Source organism: Podarcis bocagei, assembly GCF_964188305.1.
Source record: "Podarcis bocagei genome assembly, chromosome: 12".
Lineage (NCBI taxonomy): Eukaryota > Metazoa > Chordata > Lepidosauria > Squamata > Lacertidae > Podarcis > Podarcis bocagei.
In genome coordinates, this window is record NC_138137.1 from 26,466,213 (window position 1) to 26,490,684 (window position 24,472).

The 24,472-nt window shown below is 46.2% G+C and overlaps 1 protein-coding gene across 2 annotated transcripts in view; it reads right to left on the reverse strand.

Annotated features, from left to right (window-relative positions):
* The window catches only part of IL6 (interleukin 6), an 87,720-nt gene that overhangs the window by 4,214 nt on the left and 59,034 nt on the right, over positions 1-24,472 (reverse strand). The window contains exon 3 of one of the 2 annotated variants that reach the window (XM_081164980.1): positions 1,025-1,224. In XM_081164980.1, the coding sequence (XP_081021106.1) occupies positions 1,025-1,168 (144 nt within the window). In that variant the 5' untranslated portion in view covers positions 1,169-1,224. Of the gene's footprint in view, positions 1-1,024; positions 1,264-24,472 lie in introns of those variants that run through there. The other variant, XM_081164981.1, reaches the window with a different exon arrangement.

The window sequence follows — 24,472 nt, forward strand, 5'->3', positions numbered from 1 at the left end:
ACATGGGAACTGCCTACCCACATGGTTTACCTGTTGCTTTATCATCCTTTGCATTGTGACATACTTTATGTACACAAGCTGTTTTAAATAAATATAGTTCTATTAAATGCTTCCTATGTGCATACTGGCCTTTCCTGGTTCTGCTCTGAAGGTTTCTGCTCTACATTTCAGTATCCTCACAGCGTTGGATGAGGGTACAAATCCCCATTCAGCTCTGAAGCCCAGCAGGAGATCTCTAGTCACTTCTAGGCCTAACTTACTTCACAGGGTTATTATGGAGCATAGGAACCAGATCCTAAGGGCTGAGGTTCCTTATTGGGAGTTCCCAAATAATAATAAAAAGCACTGCTCAGTCCTGTTGCCTGCCTTTCCTGGGTTCTTGTACAGGGTTGGCCAACTTCCAAGAGACTGTGATCTACTCACAGAGATAAAAACTGGCAGTGATCTACCCCCTTTTTTGGGGTTCAGATCAAAGTTATTGACCTTTGGGGAGGAGGAAAGCGATGCTGAGCTTTTTTTAGGGAGGAAAGCCCCGTTTTTTAGGGGTGCAAGGCAAAGGTGTTGAGCTTTTTCAGGGGAGGCAAAGTTTTTTAACTTCTGTGGGGGGAGCCACTGATCTACCGTTGATCTGCCACAGACATCCAGTGATCTACTGCTAGATCACGATCTACCTGTTGGACGTGCCTGCATGCTTTTTGGCCTGCTAGAATCCACTTCACTGCTGCTGTTCGTTTGCAATAAATGCTTTTCTTATCTCAACCGTCCTTCTGCAAAGAGATCTGTCTCTAGCTGCTGGTGTCCTGGAAGCGCAAACGCCCCAAGGCGTTGTTGCGAGGCTCTGCCCGCCCTTGAACCATTGGAAAGATGCACTCCCTTCTCCAGGCTTAGGAGCAGAAGGAGCTCCTGCACTAAGCTTGAAAAGTTGCAACACCCCAGCTAAGAGAAGGAAAGGAGATGCCCGAGTCCCCGCCCCAAGAAAGGACGCGCGCTCGTTTCTCCTGGCGCTCTGCGCGCTCGCTCTCACCTCTCGAGTCAAGCCGGCCGCTCTTCCCTGCAGCCAGCGCGCCAGGTCCACGCATTTCTGCAGCTGGAGGCGCTCGGGCGGCACCGTCCTGGCCGAGGGGTCGTCGCTGAATTCGGACTCGCCGGAGGAATCCCCGACGGGCATAGCCTCTGCCCTCAGGAGCAGCAGCAGCAGGAGAGCGACGGCAGCCCCAAAAACGCCTGGTGGGAGAAAAAGGAGGAAGTTAGGCAAGCTGAACCAAAGAGGTTCCCGCCGGCTGCAGCTGCGCGCCAGGCTGCCCGGCCAAGTTGGAGACGCTCCCTTGCAGAACGGGAGGAGCCCGCCAAGGCGGCTGCCAACTCACCTGCCAGCGGAGCCTGCATGGCCTTCTCTCCTTAGGCTTGACCCTCTTTGCTGCCTCGAGAAGCTTTGTAGCTTTGGGGCCTGTAGAGCTGAGTGAGTTGTAGGGCATTTCTGAACCTATTTATTGGATGGGTCTGACTGCACTTGGGGAAATCCAACGTTGATTAAGAACTACCGCGTTTTTTTGCGGTGGTTTCTTTTTTTAAAAAAGTAGTATAATGAACCATGGGGGCATCTGCTGGGAAATACTGGAGTAAGGCGTGAGGTCACAGGGAACTGAAGATGCCTTTTAGCCTACTTCGATTAATGTTCTTGTGGACCGCTTACAGACTTTAAAGTCAGGCATGTGCAAGGGAGACTGATGACCCCTCTTTCATTTCCTCTCTGTGTGTGTTGGAGCAAAAAAAAAAAAAAAAAAGTTCTCATGAAGGAGTGAGAGTAGTCATTTGAGATAATAAACAAAAAGCAATTCAGCTTTTTCTTTGGAAAAGCTCTGTTATGGAACAATGCTGGCTATGGAGAAATCCTAGTCCAAATTGCATCCAAACTGTTCCATAGCAGCAGGGAGTGATCACACCCACCCCAAGCAGTTCCTATGACTGTGCGCACATGTCATGTATGATAAGGATGCGTGGGAAAGCACACGGCACAATGCAAAAAGTAGGTGGGAGCCTTTGTTGCAAGCACAGAAAGGGCTGCCCTGCAGTATGCAGAACAGAGTAATGGTACACAGCACATGTGCAGCCCATTGGGGACTCGCCTCAGGTGCACTGATAGCTCCATCAGTATTTGATCAATGCCTTGGCCACTTATGAGGCCTAGGGCATCTTATGTGAGTGCCATGATGCTTGACAGTGTGCATGACTTCAAGATCCTGGAGGCTTCCAGCTTCCTGCACCTGCTAGAGAGCTGGCTCACAGACCACCAGTGGCTCCTTGGGAGATTTCTTTGGATAGATGGGATAGAGCTGTCAAGGGCCTGCGGGTCATTCTGCTCTCCTCCACTGATAATACAAATTACTAATAAGTATGCAGAGATAGCCGTCCCTTCTCCTTCTGACACACCACTCCACCCAACACCTCTCAGCCTCCAGGCCCTTGTCCAGGGTCCAAACAAACTCATAGATCCACCCTGAAAAAAATCTTAGTAAATAGAGTTCCTGGAATATGTCAACAGCACTCTGGTCTCTCGCTGTACATAAGGCTTGCTTTTAAGGTTGAGGGAGCCTCTGCAGGCTGCTCTTCTCTGTTATCCTGGGATCATATTACCTGTCCTCACGTCAGCCTCTAATTTGTTCACATGCTTAAAGTGTGAATCAGGTTGAAGGGAGTAGAAAGAAGATCATATGTTGCCCTTCTGTGAATCAAGGTGCTGCACGTAGTCAGCAAGGATAAATGGCTGAAGTGCACTCAGTTTTCTTTCTGTAGATAGAGGTCTCTGAATCTCAGTGGCTTAAGAAATCTCTCTGTTAAGGCATTTTAAGGACATCTTCACCGCAAAATGCTATAAAAGTGGTTAAAACAAAAAGCAATGGACATCAAACAGAAAAATAAAAAAACCAAAGGATTTTCTCTAATATGCTTATTATCTAAAGCATTTTTCACAACAAGTGCCGTGTCAGGTCGCTTGCAGATGATTAAAGTCTTGGTAAAATACTTAATGGTAACACATCACTAACTTTATATATTGTTAGATGCAGATAGAGAAAAGTGATTTCTTGCACTATTTTATTGCAGAAAGAGGCACTCTAGTTTAATGCCCATGACCTGTTCCATGTACACATACAGAAAGTCATTGGAATCACACGTTCACGTTAGGCTAGTAGATAGTTACCACCCAACCATCATGACTACCTCTATCCAGGTTATTTCTTTATAATGCAACAGGAATTTTGTGGCTGTTGCATGGCAAGATCTTTGGTTCCTCTGCTTTGTTGCCACACAATACAAACTAGTTGGGAAATTTTAATGGAAGAAACTGTTCTTCTCCCTTCTACTCCCCTTTTTTTGCTTTCAGCTGAAACTATTTTTAAAAATGACAACTACAGGCCTCCTAGATAGTATATAACTAGACATTTGCTCAAAGTACTGTACCACATAAATTGCCTGTGACGTACTGGGGAACTCTCTGGGTGCATTGCAAAACCCTTAGTCAGTGCAGCTTTTCAGATTTTTATGCTTACTTCCTGGAGAAAAAATGATATGTCATGTTGCCGTTTGGCTTTGTAGGACATAATTGTGTTTTTCTATGTGGAAAGTATTCAAATCAAGCCTTCTGTTCTTATGAAAAAGCGGAACAGTAAACAAATAAAACCAAAAGAGTTATAAAACGTCTTCTGCATTACATATTGGAATTGCCACAAAAGCAGTGCCAAGGATTAAAAATTGACAGTGGCCCTTAAAAATATAAAATCTTTATATGATAAATTGCCTTGAACAATCTTATCAAATCCTACACAGGAAAATGGGATAGCAATGCTAGTGGCATTGTGATCTCTTTCTACTCTTAAGTCACAAATGTTGGGTACACACATGACGTAGACCATACAGTTGCCATGAGACAGCACAGCCAGGAGCAACAAATGTGAAGAGGCATTATTTATGTGATCAAATGTAATCGCAGCGGTAGATATACACTTGCTCCAATTACTGCAATGAAGGCAGTTCTTATTTAAAAGGATGACATTTCATATGACTTTTTGCTTTTGTTTCTAATTCTAATTGATAGTTGCTTTGATCTGCCAGGAAAGACAGTTGGAAATCAGTCAAATCATTTAAAGAGTGCTTTCGGCACACAATTATAGCACTGGAACAGACCTCAGAAGCAATCTAGTCCAACCCTGTGTGCAGAGAATCCCAATGGGTAGAGCTGAGAGAGATTAACACACACACACACCAGCTTCATCCAACCAGTCCTCTGTAATACAAACCAGGTCAGCTTGTTCAACCAGGATTGCTGTGGTTTTACCATTCACTGGCCTGCTGTTGACAATCACAGAATTGTAGAGTTGGAAGGGACCCTGAGGATCATCTAGCCGAGGGGTAGTCAACCTTTTTATACCTACCGCTCACTAATGCATCTTCCTTGATGGTAAAATTTCCTTACCGCCCACCAGTGCTTGATGGAAGGAGGATTCAGCTTGTGCCATAGAACCCCCTACTGCCCACCTAGAATCCTAAAGCACCCACTAGTGGGTGGTAGGGATCAGGTTGACAACCCCTCATCTAGCCCAACCCAATCCAAAGCTATTTAAAACAGGGGGATGGTATGGGGCCAACCAGCACCCTGTTGTGGGTCAGTTCTGTGATTGTCAACAGCAGGCCACTGAATGGTAAAACCACAGCTATCCAGGACTTAATCCTGGTTCTTTGATGATAATAGAACTGTCTCTCCCCTCCATAGCTCCCTCTGCCTCTACAACTCTGATGGCTCCTCCCTGGGTCTCATCACCTCCTCAATACCTATGAAAAAACATCTCTCCTTCCTGCACCTGTACCAATAAAAATAAAATGCAGAATTGAGTTTACGTGAGGGCAGGGGGACAGGCCCTCAACCCCCCTGCAGAGCATTATAAATGTAGCCTTCCAACTTAACTTAAGGTTGTCTCCCACCCACCACAGCACTCCCCATGGGACCCCATTGCACACAAATCATGTGCTGGGGGGGTCGTCAGTATTGAGGAAAACATTGAATCAGGGTTCTAATGTTGAATTCTAATGGTGTACCCTCTGCAGCTGCTTCAAAGGGCACTGCTGCTATTTAAAGGAAGGATTCGATCATACACTGGCAAATTCAGCTGTCTGTCACAATTATAGTTGATTAGAGGGTCTTGTGCAAAAAGTCTGCTCCCCAAAAATATTGGGTTTATTGCAATAAGGAAAGTGAAGGGGAGATGCGGCTGAAATCACGGGGTGATAGTTGCTTGGCACAATGTCATCTAATCTCCGCTCAAACAAATCAAGATGAATGCTCAATAAACACACTGCCTGGAAGTGACCTTACTGTCTTCTTACATTTTCTAGTCTTCAGTAGAAAACTAATTAAAAACGTTTAGTTTCTTGGTTGTTGTTTCAAGTGCCCAGCCTAAAAATAGCCTAAGAATTGCCATTGACGCTTGTTTTGGGGAAGTTCAGATTTTCTCTCTCTCCAGATAATAGTTCCGAAAATGATTTCCCCCGAAGGAAGGAGGGGTCATAGGCCCATTCAAAAAAAATAATAATGAAAGAGATACAAAACTGTGATGATGAAAGGTGAAAGAAAACAGCCTGAGTTTCTCTGGACTCAGTTTTTTTTTATCAGTGATCCAGATTAAGAGGTGGAGGGAGTCCTTCTCAGACTTAATGCTGGTCCACACTTCTGCTTGTCCTGGAAAGCACAAGTCCAAGTGGTTTTGCCTTTGTCCCACCACTTTCCCCTGGAAAACAAATGGCAATCTGCAGAGAAATCAGGAGCCACTTCCTTTTTAGTCCCACAGAGCTCTGTGAACCTGCACAGCAAGCAGTTAGCATTCTCTCTCCCTCCCTCCCTCCCTCCCTCCCTCCCCCCTCTCCAATTACAAGGGCCATAGAAAATGGATGGTGCCTATGCTGTCCTAGGTATAACATGTTGCAGTAATCTAACCTAGCGGTTTCCATAGCACAGACAACAGGAGTTAGGCTATCCCTGTCCAGGCAGGGGCACAGCTGGAGCACCAGCCAAAGCTGATGGAAGGCACTCTGTGCCACCTGAGCCTCAAGCCACAGCAATGGACCCAGAAGTACCTCCAAGCCATATACCCTCTCCTTCAGAGGAAGTATAACCCTACCAAGATCAAGCAACCTCCCATCCATCTGGTCTAGGGAACAACCCACTAACAGTGCCTCAGTCTTATCTGGTTTGAGCTTCATCCAGTCCATTACTGAGGCAAGGCAACAGTCCAGCACATCACTGCCTCTCCTGCAGATGTAAAGGAGAAGCAGAGATGAGTGTCATCAGCATATTGCTGACAATATACTCCAAAACTCCAGATGACCCCACTCAGCTGTTTCATATAGATGTTAAACAGCATGGGGAGTAAAATTAAACCCTGAGGAAACCCCACATTGAAGGCTGCGTGGGGAGCGCTCCATACACATCACCCCAGTGGCGTAGCGTGGGGGTGCCAGGGGGGCCGGCCGCACCGGGCGCAACATGGGCGGGGGGGGGGGGCGCGCTCGCACTAGCAGCTCTCTGCCCCTACTAAAATCCACGGGTTAGGGAGCCCGCGCTCGCTCGGCTTGGCGAGGAGGTCGCGGAAGGGGGAGAGCGAAGCCTTCTGCCGCGGGCAAAAAAAGGAGAGGAAGCCGGGCGGGCGGGCGGGCTGGCTGGCTGGCGGGGGTCTGGCTGCACCTGCTGCTGCTGCCGTTGCCGCTGCTGCAGGGGCTTTGACAGCTTGGCGAAGCGGAGGGAGAGGAGCTTTATGGTAATTGCGGCTCTCTCTCCACTGGCCGCCTGGGTAGTGAGCCGAGCCGAGCAGGGAGTCTGGCGAGGGGGCGGGAAGAGACTTTTCCACCTCGCCTGGTCAAAAAGGAGAGCGGAGTCTCCTCAGGGCGCCCTCAGGCAGGGCAGGGCAAGGCAAGCAGAGCGAGGAGGAGAGAGGGGGGGGGAAAGCAGCCAGGAAACGCTGCGGTGTGGAGGAGGAATCAATTAAGGAGAGAAAGTGAAAAGCCTTGGAGAAAGGGAAAAAAGGAAAGAAAAGAGGCAGCTCCAGGAGAGCGTGGGGGAAAGAGAAGCCTCGCTGCTGCTGCTTGGGAGAGTAAATTACTGTACTTGCCTTGCCCCGGGTTAGGGGGCGCAAATTAATTGCCTTGCCCCGGGTTAGGGGGCGCAAATTACTTGCCTTGCCCCGGGTGCTGATAACCCACGCTACGCCGCTGCATCACCCTATGGAAATGACCATCCAAGTAGGACTGGAATCACTGCAAAGAGGTGCCACCCACCCTTAACTAGGACAGCTGCTCCAGAAGGATACCATAGTTGATGGCATCAAAAGCTGCTGAGATGCCTAGGAGAATTAACAAGGACACATTCTCCCTGTCTCTCTTCCAACAGAAGTCCTCTGTTGGGCGACCAAAACAATTTTCTGTGCAAAAACCAGGCCTAAACCCTAACTGAAATGGATCTAGAAAATCAGTTTCCTCCAAGAGCACAAGGATCTAGAATGCAAGTGGTTGTCCTGACTGATCCAGGCACCTTGTCCACATCCTTGAGCCTTACTAACTTTCAACCTTATGGCCACTGTGTGTGGTGGGGTTATTGTTTTTGTTTGTTATTATGGCATGTATTTTTGTGTTTTTATATTTTAAACTGCCCTGTGATCCTCGGATGAAAGGCGGTATAGAAATTTAATAAATAAGAAATAACAACCGAAACTCATCAAATATAACAGGACTATAATCTACTATGGTGATTAATCAAATCCTGTTTATACTGATGTGGAAGTAAGTCCCCTGAACACTGAACACAATGAGGCCTGCTTCCAATTAACCATGTAAAGGGTTGAATAATATTTTGTAAGGGCAAGTGAGGCAGCCACTGAAGGCGTATGTTTTACAGTTAGCTTTCCTGGAGATTTGTATATTTTATTTAAGAGATCTGAATAGAGCAGATGTGTCATGGATGCAGGCTTCTTGTTTATGCTCCAGAGTTATTAAAGAGACAGAAACCACACCCAAGAATAAAAATCCATTATAAATATGTGATCTTCTCTCATCTTTGAGGAGCTGTCCTGGGCCATCAAAATGCCTAATGGACTTTTGACTTTTCTCTGCTACAAAATAGCCTGCTGAAACTCAGAATCTCACACCGACTAAACACCCACCCACGTCTGGCGCAATGTTAAACTTCCTCACAATGCTTAAAGTTATGAAATGAAATAAAAAAACACAAAAAACCAAAACTCCTTTTTCAAATCCACTACCAAATTTATTACGTAAGTCAGAGTTTCAAGTCCTGGCCTCTTTCAAAACAGAGAGTGAAGCTGAAAATACACATCAGGGTTTTAGAGAAGTAGGGATACTCTGAACGCCCTTCTCCTGTGAAATGTTTAAACAGACCAGTTTCTTTCGAGACTTGAATTCTGTGATAAGGAAAGTTAGTTATATCTGAAGCAGATCTGGCTGTTTGTGGCACTGACTGGCTGTCCTCCCCATAAGGTTACAAAGAAAGCTTATCACCATCTCCAGAGTACTTACAAAAAGGATAAGCCTATGAAAATTGGTGCATTTTTTAAAGGGTCAGGCTAGGGAGTATATGTCCCATCGCAAGTGGCGCTGTGATCTAAACCACTGAGTCTCTTTGGCTTGCTAATCAGAAGGTCGGCAGTTCGAATCCCCGTGACTGCTCCCATTGCTCTGTCCCAGCTCCTGCCAACCTAGCAGTTTGAAAGCCTGCCAGTGCAAACAGATAAATAGGTACCGCTGCAGAGGGAAGGTAAACAGCATTTCTGAGCACTTTGGTTTCCATCAGTGTTCTGTTGTGCTAGAAGCGGTTTAGTCATGCTGGCCACATGACCCGGAAAACTGTGTGTGGACAAACGCCAGCTCCCTCGGCCTGAAAGCGAGATGAGCGCTGCACCCCATAGTCACCTTTGTCTGGACTTAACTGTCCAGGGGTCCTTTACCTTTACATGTCCCATGTGAAGCATGAGAGGAGGAGGAAAAGCTCGTCCAGGCATCCAGGCATCCTTTTTATGGTGTGCTGATTTGTGATTATAATGGTATGTAATCCCGTTTTCAATACACTTGAAAACCTACAAAACCTTTGGGGTGGGCATACTACTAGTCCTGTAGCTTCTTGATGAAATCCTGTAACTTTTCATAACACACAACTTTCATGGCCTTTTTGTCCCACTTTTGTTGCTTTGGACCACATCGACGAGGCCGAGAGAGCGGTCTTGTCGTCCAGAACCTCCCTCCGTACACACCGTCCAGGCTTGTGCCCTGGGGAGGTCACTTCAGTGCTGCTAAGACAGCAGATTGACTTCATCCCTGGAGACACAATCCATTGTCTCTGGAGACAGACAGATGCCAACCAGGGCAAGATGGCAATCAAGCGGTAACTTTAGGGAAGCATAGCAGAACAATTAACAAATCAGAATGAAATGCAGACAGTCCAGTATAAATCCACCACAAATACTCTGTTATTGTGTCTATGACACAATATTTCAGAATATTGCAGAATATACCTGTAAGAAAAAGCCAGCCTGATTTCGGCTTATACAGAAACACCTTAAGACTGATGGCTACAGACAGCCTTTGATTAGCTGCTAGTAATGTCTGTCATTTTGAATGCTAGGCTCACCCCATTCCAAGGGACACATAGCCAGCTCTCTTTTCATATTGCCTCTGTCTTCAGTCTAGATTTTAGCTGCTGCCCTTTGCTTATGAATAAATACTGACCACACACACACACACACACACACACACACACACTGTATGAGCAAAAGAGCGCTTTGTGGTTTTGTGGTTAGAATGTGGACGTGAAATGAGATGTTCACACTATTTGGTTGCAACATTCACTGCTTATCTTTGGCAAGTTGCTACCTCTTAGAGCTGTGAAGCTGAAGAGCAGTGAAAGGGATGCAAATAATAATGCACATAGGGTAGTTGGTAGGCAAGATACAAAACAAATCGCAAAAGCTCATATGCATCTGATTGCTAGCTTTTCATATTGCTAGGGCTGAATTCTATACCAATTTCCTTGGGAGTTCAACAGACATTGATATTGCTCTGCTTTCTCTTAGCTCCACTGAAGTTACTCTAGTTGGAGCCTTGCATGTTGAACGTGTTGCTTCACAGGTCTTAGTAGCTAATCCCACTTCCAAAGATCACATCTTGTAGGAGACAGAGAGCGTCCCTTTAATTCACCCAAGACTGTGGAGATCAAATCTGAGTCAGTTCTGATAACATGTTTCCTTGGTTTATTTAATTTCAGTATCATTTATTTACAGCTGTTGTCATCTGGGGCTGATGGGAGTTGTAGACAAAAACATCTGGAGGGCACCAGGTTAGTGAAGGGTGTACTGTAATATAAATGAAAACAAAACAATATGCAGCAAAGAAAAATCACACAATCAATAAAAAACCAACATCTAAATGGAAGACATATAGGATGATACAACTTTTTTTTCTTTTCTTTTTTACATTGTCTGGTTTCTGGAGCATCTGAAAACTAAGGTGCAGTGCAATCCTGTACAGTAAATGTCTACTCAGAAGTAAACCAGATTAAGTTCAATTGGATTTACTCCCAGGTAAGTGAATATAGGATTGCAGCCCAAAAGACTGAAAATCAACAACATAAAAACAACATGGAGAATGTTTGCTGAAATGAAGCAATCTTTGTTGTCCATTGGAAAGTGAACAGCAAAGGTTGAGGGGTCCCTGCTGCCTCAGTTTCTAGTGTGTATGACCATACATTACTCAGAAGTAAGCCCTGCTAAATTCCATGGCTTCTAGATGTGATTGGAGTCTGAATAACTGAATTGCTTAGTTTTAGAAGTTCCGATTGGCTTAGGGTGGACTGATTGACAAGGAGGACTTAACAGTGTTGTGCTCCCCCCTATACATTTTTGCCGGCTTCTCTCTTTCTCTCCCTAGCTTCTTACAGAGTAAAAAGGAAGGGAAATGAGCAAACCAATCCACTGCCCTACCAAAGCCATTTCTGTGGGAGGGAGGTGCTGGAGACAGAGGCTAGACCTGCAGATGGTGATTGTTTTGATTGGCTAAGCAGAGGAGATGGGCAGAAGCATTTAGGAAGCCTCTTGGTTGGTGGAGATGTATTAATAATGACTGTAGGCAACAGGAGAAAGACTGGACTATGACTGGAGGTTTTGGGGTGGGGCTGGCTCAGAATATTGGTAGGGCTATGCCCCACTTTTCCTAACAGAGGAGCCTCCACTGTACACCACACAACTTGACAGGTTATGTACTCTTATTAATAAGATAACGGATGAATCACTGTGTCCTGAATTGCATTGCAACACTTAATAAGATAGGAATTTATTTATAGGAGAGGCATACAAAGGGCAATGCAATAAATAATGAACTAAACCCTGTATACAATCATTTCCACAGATCACTTCTCTATGAAGGGATGGTATGTGAACTCTTTCAATGTGCTCATTAGACCTAGCTTGAAAGCCAAGCACGGACACTTGGCCAGCAGAAATTGAAATGTATTCATTCTCTTCTATCGTCCCAGTTTTAGTTGTCCATACCAACACTTCTTTGGAAGTCTTCAAACAGACAGTTCAGTCTGCACCAATACTGACTCATTGCTTTTATTAATGCTTGACTCAACAGAAGGCAAATATGTCTATGCTGCCAGCAGAGTTGGATTGCCCAGGGAATAAAGCAAATGAACCCATTTTAAAGCATTTCTAATAAAGTGGTGCTGCCCTCACTCCAGATCTCAACCCCATGGCATATTTGGGTGACTGCTATGCCTACCGGCCTTTTTATAACAGGCTCCACCAATTGCCCATTTTGGGGGGGGGATAACTTTAAGATCTATTTAAATTTCTAAACAACATACTGTATATGCCAGATGTGTGTGTTCTACAAGTGGCGCTATTCCTGAGAAGACCATTCAGCAGGTCAGAGACCACTGAGCTTCCTTTGAAACTGGAACTATTAGCAAGGCCTCCCCAGTAGAGTTTAAGACATGGGTAGATTGGTACAGGGAAAACCAGGTCCCAATGAATGCCATTGCACAATGTGGGATTTTTCAAAAAGAAAAAAGGATGCAGTCATGGGAATATATACACTCCAACCACAAATAAATAAACAAACAATTTAAGATTATTCTGAAATGATGTTTTCAGACTGAAGACAAAATCAGGACAATGTGTGTTGCAGGAAGGGGTAAGGGGAACCACAAGAAAATAAAGTGTGTCCCAAGTATCTCATTCCTAAAGTTGCTCTTGCACATAAATTAATGGCATGGCTATGCTTGTCTTATGTATCTCCTATATGTATGGTACCCACCAGAATATTAGTTGCAGTAATTGCAACCAGAATCTTGAGTTAGCAAGGAGACAGTCAGTTTTCTTGTTTAGCATTCCACTGTATCCAGAACCACCATATCCTGTTTTCTTTATAATTCTGTGTAGGGGATAACTGGCCTTCCTATTTTTATTATTTATTGGATTTATATACCACCCTATTCCTGGAGGTTTCAGGGCAGTTCACAGTTTCTATTCCTTGGAACTGATTTCCCATCTCTGCATGCGCTTTTTAACAAGGCTTGCCAAGTACATAAACTTTCAGTTGTTGTTTTCTTAATAAAGGAAACTTCTGACAACTTGAATGCTGACTAATACATTGGTGAATGTTGTCAAATGCTTTCTCTTAGGAGGTCTTAATCTGAAGACTATGTAAAAAAAAAATCCCTTTCTTTCACCCTTGTGTGTTCTTCCCTTCTATGCTTGCATGTAGCACTAAGCCATGGTTTTACAAAGCACAGGTTAATGATTAAACAAATCATGGCTTCTTGTTTCTCCAATTCATGATTTGTATTGCAGAACAAGGTGAACATCAGGCGTGGAGTGGTCAAACCAATAATGGTTAAGGAACGGTGATGGGCTCACACATGGGAAAGGAGTGGAGCAAGGGGGAAACTGCTCGGACCTATGCGTTATAGGCTTTGGACAAGCGGAAGTGTGGTTGAACCCCTAGTGGTCTCTTTGCTTCAGCAATCTATTTAAGTGGGTTGAGTTGCTTCCTGTTACTTTTATTAGACAACCAAGAACCAGAAACCCACGAACTACTGCAGATCACCAAATGATCTAAACAGCAGACACTCATCTTCCATCTTTCTGCGGCTACAGTGCAGGTTTCTGCTGCGGATTCTCAATATGAGGCTGCTTTTCGTATCTTGTCTGAGTAGCGTACAGCACCAAGGGGTGTCAAAGAGAAGACGATCTGAAGTAAAGGAATAACTGTGGGTGTAAGCCAGAGACAGAACTACTTCTGGGAAAGGTATGTTAAGAATAGATGCATCCTGAGATAGCGGTTATGGGAGTACAATCCTAAATGATTCTAGATGACTGATTCTGAAATAAAAGGGAAGAATCTAAGAATGCATCCTAAGCATGCCATTGTTTGGCTTTCTCAGGAAGTACATATATTTAGGTGAGCCATGGTGGAGGTTGCTTAGCAACCTGCTGTGTCAGGGAACGCTACTTGCAAAACAGAGTTTGACAGCCTTATGCTTCATGCGCTTTTCAATCCACAATATTTCACACAACACTGACTGCACTTTCATATGTTCCGATCTTCAGAGGTGACATACAACATCAAACTGTATTAATGGAATGGTGCTGTTATCTCTGTCACATGTGACATTGTCCCCCAGTTCCACGGGACTGGGAAGAATGAATTCGAGAACGGATGGCATCACGGTCTGCCTGTTCTCATTATAATTTGTCACAGGCTGTTATCCATGAAGTGAGGATTTATTCCACGTGTCAAAAAGAAAGAGAAGTTGTGGGAGAAACGGGTGTGTTTGCACAGGCCGAGAGAGATTCAATTACAACCTTCCCTGGCTGATTTTCACTGTAGGCCCAATTTAAACATGACAAGGTTGGCAAGAAGAAATTACCCATGCTGCCTTTCATGTACCAGAGTCTCATATAAACTGGCCCTCAGCTGGTATGTGTACATTTTAGCACAGCTGGGACACATGGCCCAGACAGGCGCTGCAATAGTGTGCTGTCACTACACACATAGCAGTCATTTTTAAAATGCTGGACGTTTGCAATGCTGCACAGGTAAACTCCCCTTGTCCTACTACAACACATTTAAATTATATCATGACCATTATTTGTTATGTCATGTTAAGGGGGGAAAAGGCAGGAGGAAGGAGTTGTAACTGGCACTAAAAACAACAGCCAATTTGTCCAAGTCATATTTATCAGTTTTCATCCTTTAGCTGCACTCTGCAACAAAAAATATTTGGGGTCTGAAATATACCCGGAGTCAAGAGTTGATTTCATGCTCTTTATTCAGCTCATAGTGGTGAGGAGGAATTGAGTTCCCCCAGAATGTCTGCCTTATATACATTATTTACACAATGGGCCCCACGTGGTTGGCTAATACCGGGATTCTCCTGTAGGCCAATCAGGTTGCGGATTCCCTTCCACCTGGAGCTGGATTGGGTGGCTCCTGTGGAGCAGTAAGACTGCAGCATTCTGGATCCTATTGTTTTAGGACCAATCAGACTGCTGCCTTTTGGATCCTATTCAACTCAGTACATAACAGGGTCCATGGTGCAAATATATTACAGTATCTTGAAGAAACCCTATAGAGCAGGGCTGGCTACTCTGTGGACCTCCAGATGTTGTTGGACTCCAACTCCCATCATGTTGGCTGGGATTGATGGGAGTTGGAGTCCTGCAACATCCGGAAGGTCACAGAGTACTAGCTGCTTTTGCTATATTAGACATGAACTCTCAGGGTCAACATGTTAAGGAACTTCAGAGGTTTCTGGTTTGCTAATTAGCAACTCCACAGGGCTGCTTTCCAGCTTGGGGAATTGGTGCCTTTGGGCAAGTCACAGGGTTTGCGTATCATTCGAGAGAGTACAGTATGACAACAACCGCAGGCAGCTGATGGTGGGTGTTATGAAAGTGAAGGAAATTGCTTTCTAATTTATTCCTCTTGTCAGGGATGGGAAGAGGCACTTGTGGTATTTTCTGCTTCAGGTGTCAAAGTTGCATCACTGGCCTTGGGCACTATGGTTATGCACCTTGACTGAGTAGCAAAATTTATTGGGCTGGTCCTGTTTCATAGGCGCCGACTCCATGGGGCTTGAGGGGGCCCGAGCCCCCTCAAAAATTTGTTTGGGGGGGCCCCAATAATCTCGGGCGCCCCTCCAGCAGAGCGCCACCGCCGCCCCTCCCCCAGCCCAAAATGCACAGGGTCGGGCTGCATGCCTCCTGCCCTCCCTCCCGAGCAAAAGCTCCACCCAATTTCCTTCGGAGCTGATTAATAGGCGCAGCACGATCTCCCCTATTCGCTCACGAGGAGGCGGCGCCACTTTATTTGCATATTCATGAGCTTATTTATTATTCATGAGCTTTCCCGGGCCCCCCCAATATTTTTTATAAGTCCGCGTCCCTGTCCTGTTTGAGAGAAAATTTAAAATCTTTCCCTACCCTGAGGAAAGAGGAAAGAACTAAACACACTGTATTAGAACACTCCAAAGCAGTCCTATGAGATTTTCGTTTGCAAAATGAAGCCAGGGAAGATCCTGATCATCCATCTTCAGAGTCAGGACTGGTTTAGCTTTCATAGGTGGAATTTTAGATATGACACTGAGCTACAGCTGAAAATAAGCTCAGGGTTAAGAGAGAGAGAGGGAGGGAGGGAGGGAGGGAGGGAGGGAGGGAGGGAGGGTTAATAATAACAAAAGGAGGAGGGGTTTGGTGTGTATGAAGCAAAAGGAAGAACAAGGAAACAGTAGGTCCATAGAGAAATGTTAGCAAGTGGGAGAGAGAACATGCAATTGCTCAGCTGCTACTTTGTATCAGTTTATCACACAAGGGAAACTGTGTTCTACCTAGCAAGAACAAATCAAATTATGGAGAAGGAGTTGTAGCCCAAGATAAGTAAAAAGATAGCATGGGACTATCTAGCCACTCTAAATGAAACCAAGTCTTCAGGGCCAAATGAATTGCATCCTGATACAGTGGTACCTCGGGTTACATACGCTTCAGGTTATAGACTCCGCTAACCCAGAAATAGTACCTCGGGTTAAGAACTTTGCTTCAGGATGAGAACAGAAATCGTGCTCCACCGGCGCGGCAGTAGCAGGAGGCCCCATTAGCAAAAGTGGTGTTTCAGGTTAAGAACAGTTTCAGGTTAAGAACGGACCTCTGGAACGAATTAAGTACTTAACCCGAGGTACCAATGTATACTAAAAGTACTATTAGATGTAATTTCATGTTTTTAATTTTCTTGGAAAGCAGGTAAAGGAACACAAAACCAGAGGTGGCCAAATGTCGACCCCATCTTTAAAAATAAATAAATGGAGGGAGGGAATCTAGTCAACTATCCATGGAGCAGCTTGACGTGAATACCTAGAAAGATTCCAGTTTTTATAGAGTTGTTAGAGAACAGTTCCAAAATGTTAAAATGTGAGTATTTCTGACATTTGGTGATTGGTGTCAACACAGCATGATAACCTGCCAACGGGGGGGGGGGAGGGGGGGAGGTTGTAGGAGGTAGTCATCATACTAGCTAAGGATTACAATCAGTCATTATTTGGGGTTTGCTTATAAAGTCCACAACCTGCTTGCACAGGTTTCACAAACCACAAGTTGGGAAGTAAGAAGATAGGTAGGTGGGAACTGGTCAAAGACTGACTGAGCTTGGTGGGGAGGTGCTCCACCGGTCATCAGGCCTACTTGGTATCCTTTCTTGATCCTTGATCTGATTAGGATTGCTTCTGCTTGGAACACGGAGAAGCCTTTACAAAACAATGGCCAAGCATGTTATAGTCAGAGAGGAGGCTCTCACTAATCCATCTTGTGTACTTGGAGTTCGGAGACAGCGCCTTTTTGGATATAATGACAGTAACAATATTGGGAATCTGCAGAAAAAGGAGAGGTGGTTCCGACATTTACATTAGAAAACTAAAACAAAAAACGAACCTAAGGAGGACTAAAATTCACATTATTGCCTGTTAGTACAGGCAGATGAATTTTCCTGTGAAAGTATTAGCAGCATTGTCATGACTGCCATAATGATATGCTGCATAAAATCAATTTCATGCAGCAACAACATTCATTGGGGGGGAGGGCAGTGTGTGTGCAGGGTAGGGGAGCCAAGAATTGTTGTTTTCTCTGAGAAGTGTTCAAGAAATGCTGTACCAGGTGGGAAGATAATGAATATGCCTGAGGCTTATTCTTTTGCAGGTGTTTCTGAACAATTCCACCTCATTTCCTTCTCAACTCCCTCTCCTTTGTCTTTTGCCCTTCAGGCAGGGAACCTTTGAGCAAACAAAAGGTCATGCATAAAGCATCTTTCTGTTAAACTTAGCTAAAACCAGTCTTGCAAAAAGAGATTTTAACTACACTGTTGGGTCATTGTTTCTCCCTTTCCAATAAGCCACCTTTTCTTAACTGGGCAAATCAATGCAGAATTTGAAATAAGAACCCCCTTCCTCACTTTAGGACTTCTGGACAGATATCTTCCAGTATCACAACAGACAATGTATCCAGACTACATTAAAAAAAAAAACCAAAAGCAATTTCACTTAGTCTTACAAAGGGATCCAATAAGAGTATTTTGTTTCGTGACTCATTCCCCAAAAGCTACTTTGTACCCTCATGGTTTGGTCCTAACAAGAGCCCTTGGCAGCTTGCAATTAAATTTACATTTACAATAAAATGTGAGAGCACAGAACAGAAATATTAAAATATTAAACACAGGAATCTGTGATGAAACCATAAATATCACAGCTAGGTGGAAGGAGGTGGAAGGATTCAGCAAAGACCCAAACCCTAGCTAAACAAAAGCATCTTCATATTATGTTTCAGAACTTTACATATTCAAAAAAATCAACTGACAACTAAACATCTCTGGGGTTCGTTCCACAATTGAGGTGGCCAGAAATGAAGAGGTTCACTCTTGTTTCCACTTAAATTCCATCTCTGAACATGTTGTTGAACCTAAGGGCAAAGGCAGGTTTATATGGGACTGGAAGAATGGGTCCTCAGATATCCTGGTTCTAAACTGTTTAGAGCTTAGTGTAATAAAGAGCATGTGTATTTCTGTCTTTGCATATCTCTTGTTGGCGGCTCCAAAGCTCTAAAGTCTTGTCTACTTCAGTGTCTGATATGCTCTGTGCCATGTCTTCTTCTGCAATTCCTGTTCTGGACTCTGAGTCCAAGACTCTTCAGTTGCTTTAAAAATTTGCAAAATAAATAGATTCTGTAATCAGGAATAAATAAATAAATAAAATCTAACTTTCCAGATTTATGTAAAATTCTAACCCTAGTCTGACTAAGTGCTCTTGGGTAATTGGCATTTTTCCTGGAGTCAGTTACACTTCAGAGAAATCATTAGGTGACCAAGGCTGCAATCCAAACTTCCCTTGTGCTGGGATGAGGTAGGGGGTGTTTGATTGGGCAAAGTTGTCCCTCTGTTTCCTTCTGCTGGCTTAGCTGAACTTCTTTCGGCACAGATCTTCCCCTTATGCCCACCAAACAGGGTATTCCCAGGGCAGGCACTGAGCTGGCCTGGAATCTGCTGAGTCACTCTCACAGCCTTCACTGGCTTAGCACTAGACCTGATCCTGGCCTGATTGCTGCACCAGCCTGGAAATGGCACAGGGATAAAGTCCCAACTGCCTGTCTTCCTGCTGCCACAGCTGTGTATGGTAGTGACTCTGCTGCTACTCTGCAGCATTTACCTGGAAGTAAGTCCCACTGAATTCAGTGTGACTTAATTCTCCGTAGTTGTGGTTAGGATTGCATTGTAAGTCTGGCTCTAACCCAATATTAATAGAAAGGGCTGGTTTCTCAGCTAGGTTTTTAGTGTTTTCAGTGTAGAGAAACTAACAATGAATGCTCAATGATGGATGCTCTGACCTCTGATTTATATGCCCAGCAGTATGAAATGTATCTTGGCAGCTGACAAACACCTTTCACCATCCTCATGCCATTTTTGGCTCCGGTGATCTTTAATTATGAAAAGCAGGGTGATGATAACAGACATTAGCATCTATGCGACAGTCCATATCATCAGAGCAAAGCAGAAATGTCTCATGCGCTGATGTGTTGGTAGATAATTAATATCACAACTTTCATTTCACTGGGTATCTCTTCCAATATTTGAGACATCTGTTAGGAGCAAAAATGTGGCACAAATGGCAAAGCTTTATTGTGAGCTGTAAGTGATAACATCTAATTAAATCTGTATGATCCTATTACGCAGCCAGTTGCACTATCTTATTAACTGTCACATACCTGGATTTTATTTGAGGCCTGTTTCCAATGCCCATTACTAATTTCTGTCTCTTCAACCTTTGCCTTGCGTGAAACTACAGTAAACAATATGCATGGGAATCCAGTGCTTAAAAACCCATTCCTTTGTGTCTAGTTACAGTTTTAATTTATTCTCTTAACTCTTGGCTGAAAGATGCTTTTTAAAAGGTAAACATTTTGTTGTAGGCTCAGGACAAAGAGTTAGATGGCTTTGCAAGGGATTAAGTATGTAAAAATCATCTCTGTAAGGTGTACATTTTGAACACAGAGAACTACCTCCACACAGTTCACATCTGTGGCCGAATTCTGAGGTTTCTCTGAGTATTTGTTAAGACAGTCTCAGGAACACCCATGTATAACTTATTTTACAAGTGAAATGACCTGTAGCATTGTTTAAATGCCGATTTTCCTTAGCCGCATGGTCCCTTCTCCACTCAAAAATGATCAGGCAGAGCAATCCAAACTACAGGAATCTGTGGTTGTTGGTAGTCTGTCAGTGGAAATAATATTGCATCCAAAACCTGCTCAGTGGTGGCTGAGAGGGGCTATAGTCTGGGGAAAACCCATGAGCTCAGTGGAAGCGGGGTGCGGTGGGGGCAGACCACCCCAGGTGTCTTCACTGAGGGGGGTGACATTTGGCGCACCACACACCTAGACTCCCAAGCCTACCCCGAGCCACACGTTCTAAGCAGCTCAGGGTCAAGTTAACTGTGTACCTCTGTATGAAATGTCCTGGCCACTGAGTGCCCTCTTCTAATGTCCTGCTATGCCACCTTCTGAGTTGTGGTTGGTAGAGACGCATGAGACAGTGTTTTCTGCTCTAACTTCCAAACTGTGGAACTTCCTGCCCAGGGAGATCTATCTAATTTCCTTGCCTCTGAGTTTCTGCTGGCAATTGCAAATGTTTTTATTTAGGTAGATTTCTAGTCTGTAGAATTGTCTTTATATTGCTTTCTGGGTTCTTTTTTGCCCACCTTATATATTTATTCATATTTTGTTGTTCTTACAGTTTATTGTTTTCTCTTATGTTACCTGTCTTGAGTGCTCTATGAGTGGAAAGGGCAGAATATATATTTTTAATAAATCAATAATAATGTTAATGTTATACTATTTTATTTTGTTTTATATAAAACAGGGGGCTGCCTATCCCCCCCCCCAAATACTATTAAGTGTGATAAACTCCTCAACTCTGCTTGCCTAATTTGTTTCCTTCTGCTTTCAACTTCCAGGAATGAAAGAAGAATATAAAAAAATCAGTAGTCATAGTAGGCAGGATATAATTCTGAAAACAGGATATTTATTTTGAAATTGTGCCATGGAAACTGTATTGCATATGCCCATGGAAAAAAATATGAATGAAACATGGCAACTGGGGTTTTGAAATTCTGAAATATCCTGAACATGAATAGAGTTAAGAATGGTTTCAATACTTTAATTCCCTCACTCCCTTCAGATTTCTGAATACGAGAAGCAGTGGAATCAAAGCAACACAGACGTCACTGGAGGACAAGGAGACAGGATGTCAAATGACCGAAGGCTTTTGATGTAACCGAAATGTAATCTATTTTCCCCCCTCAAGACATAGTTTAAATTTCAGTCATCCTAACTGTAAACCCTCGAGGTGACTTAAGTTTTTGTTCCTCTTTTTCCACTTTCTCTTTAAAATCTTAACTCTTTGCAGTATTTTTCCCCTGTATGAAATTAATGGCACCACAATTCAAAACCAGAAGGAAAGCAGGTAGATTTGTGTGAGGCAGTTGTTGGCATTCCTCTGCCTCAGGAGGAAATGGAGGAGTGCACCTTTGCGGGTGATGTCAAGCAGGGTTGGAGGAAGCGGGGTGCGGTGGGGGCGGACCGCCCCAGGTGTCTTTGCTGAGGGGGGTGACATTTGGCACACCACCCACTCTAGACCCCCAAGCCTACCCCGAGCCGTCGGGGAAGGGGGCATTCCCCCCCTTCCCCCTTTGTTTTTGCAGCTTGGGGGATGCTGAAACATCTGCTTGTGCTAGCAGGAGGCTCTATAGCCAGATGTCTTAGGAGGAAAGCTTTATTTAGGAGCAAGGAGAAGATCCAGCTGTAGACAGTGACCAAGCAGATGACCAGAAAGAGCTGGAGCTAGCAGACTACAAGTCTCTCTGTTTTCTCTGGACCCTAACTGGGTTAACAACTCCCTACTGTGTTCACCCTGGCGCAGTTCTTGAAACTTCCCGGCTTAGCTCCAGCACTAGGTGCTGGCCACGAACACAGAGACTGGTTGTGGAATAGCACAGAATGTGACCCTGTGATTATGGGATGCACATGGGGCATGCAGGGTTACCAGTTTCCTGGATTTTTTCCTTATCTCTACCTGGTTATCAAAAGAGGGGATTGGGAAACGAAAACAAAAAAAAACTGAATTCATAACTTTCCCCATATGTTTCTTTGTTAATGTGCATGGTCAACTGCTGTAGTGGTCATCTACTTATTATTAATCTCTCTCTCTCTCTCTCTCTCTCTCTCTCTCTCTCTCTCTGTGTGTGTGTGTGTGTGTGTGTGTGTGCTGGTCCCGGGGGTAAGGTACCGTGAGTGTAGCAGAGTCCACACGAAGCGGGGCGAGGTCCGATGCAGAGAGACGGGCGGGGAACAGGAACGCTGGAACAGGAGGCTGAGCAGGTAACAGGAACACCGGATGGTCGGGAACAGGAGGCTGAGCAGGGAACAGGAGTACTGGATAGTCAGGAACAGGAAGCCGAGCAGGGAACAGGAGTACCGGTTAATCAGGAACAGGAGGCCGAGCAAGGATCAGGATCACAGGAAGGTCCGAAGCCAACAACGACGTTGCTCCCGCAACCTGGGGCCGGGATGAGTGGGCTTTTATCCTCTTCTAAGGTCAGGGGCGGTCCCGACCCCCAGGAGCCCCGCCTACTCTGGCCTTAAGGCGAGCACTCCTCCTGGGGGCAACTAGTTCCCTTCGCCTCTCTGCCCTAAGCCTCTGCAGATCAGGAGAGGCCGAAGGGTTACTGGGCCCTGGAGGAGGCTCACCTGTGGCCACTGAGTCATCAGGCCCCTCTGGGGCCAGGAGGACTTCACCTGGGGCCAGCTCCTGCTGCACTGCCACAGGTGCAGGCTCTTCAGCCTCTAGGCCTTGCCCCAGTTCAGCCGGCCCTGGAGGCGGGGACTCCTGTGCAGGCTGGGATTCCTCTGTTTCATCCTCCGAATCGGAATCCCAGGCCATCACACCATCCCCCCTCCCAGGCCCCCCCTCAACCGAGGGTCCGGACCCGGCTTGCCGGGGTACGTCGCATGGAACTCTCGGAGGCAGGCAGGTGCGTGGACGTTGGCCGCTGGTTCCCAGGAACGGTCCTCCGGTCCGTACCCCTTCCAGTCAATGAGATACTGTAGCTTTCCCCTGCGGTATCGGGAGTCCAGGATGCGTTCCACCTCGTACTCAGGCTCTCCCCGAACCAGCACTGGCTGCGGTTGGGGACGGTTCGGGTGGAACTCGTCGGGTGGGGCCACAGGACTCAAAAGGGACCTGTGGAAGACCGGGTGAACCTTCAGGGTTGCGGGTAACCGGAGACGGAATGCCACAGGAGAGACTTGGTCCACGATAGGGAACGGGCCGGTGAAGCGGGCGTCCAACTTTCGCGAAGGTCGAGAGGGGTGGAGATGGCGAGTGGAGAGCCAAACCAGGTCACCGACGCGAAGTTCCGGCCCCACCTGGCGGTGGCGGTCGGCCTGGGCTTTGTACGCTTCCTTGGCCTGGTGCAGTTGCTCCACCAAAAGCTGTTGCTGGGACTGGAGCTCTTGAAGCCACTCCGTCACTGCCGGGACCGCGGATGCCGGCAGCACCTCTGGAAACAGCCGTGGATGATAACCATAGCTGGCCTGGAACGGGGTCTGCTGGGTGGACGCATTCACCGCGTTGTTATAGGCGAACTCCGCCAAAGCCAGGTGGTCGACCCAGTCATCCTGCTGGTAGCTGCAGTAACACCGGAGGTACTGCTCTAGCACCGCGTTCGCTCGTTCCGTCTGGCCATCGGTCTGTGGGTGATAGGCTGACGAGAGGCAGACCTCTGTCCCGAGGGTCTGGTGTAATGCTCGCCAGAACCGGGATGTGAACTGAACGCCCCGGTCGGACACCACGCGCTCAGGTAGTCCATGCAGGCGGAAGACATGCTGAAGGTACAGCTGCGCAGTTTCCTTGGCTGTGGGTACAGATGGACAGGGAACGCAGTGTACCATCTTCGTGAAGTGGTCGGAGAAAACTAGAAGGCAGGTGCAGCCACGAGACGGGGGTAACTCCACTACAAAGTCCAAAGAAACTGTGTGCCAAGGGCGTGGTGGAACCGGCAACGGCTGAAGAAGGCCGGAGGGTCGCCCCGTAGGCCCCTTGGCCCGCCTGCAGACGTCACAACCAGCAACATAGCGAGCCACGTCAGCCTTCAGGCGGGGCCACCAAAACTCCCGACTGACCAAATGGGTGGTCCGATACCGTCCAAAGTGCCCCGCTGCTGGGGCATCATGGGCCATCCGGAGAACCTCCAGCCGTAGTGGCCCTGGCGGGACGTACAGACGACCGTGGTGCAGCAGCAGGCCCTGATGCAGGACCAGCCCCGGATATTGTGGACTGGACCCTTCAGCCAGCTCCCGAAGACGATCCTGGGCCCAAGCGTCGACCCGCTGCTGTTCCCGCACCCGAACCTGCAGTGGCTGCGCCTCCTGGGTGGCCAGGAATGCAGCCGGAGGTAGAATCGTGGTGGGTTCTGCTTGCTGTACCGTGTCTGCGTTGTCTTCAGGTTTCCGGGACAGAGCATCCGCCTTCTGATTCTGAGAGCTAGGGATGTAGCGGATCCGAAACTGGAACCGGGAAAAGAACAACGCCCACCGGATCTGTCTTTGGTTCAGCTTGCGGGTGGTCTGGAGGTACTCCAGGTTCCGGTGGTCGGTTCTCACCTCCACCGGATGTCGTGCCCCCTCAAGATGGTGGCGCCAGACCTCAAAGGCTACCTTGATGGCCAGTAGTTCCCGCTCCCACACAGTATAGTTACGCTCCGCTGGGAGGAGCTGGCGGGAATAGAAGGCGCAAGGTAAAAGTGGCGCTTCCGGTCCGTGCTGCT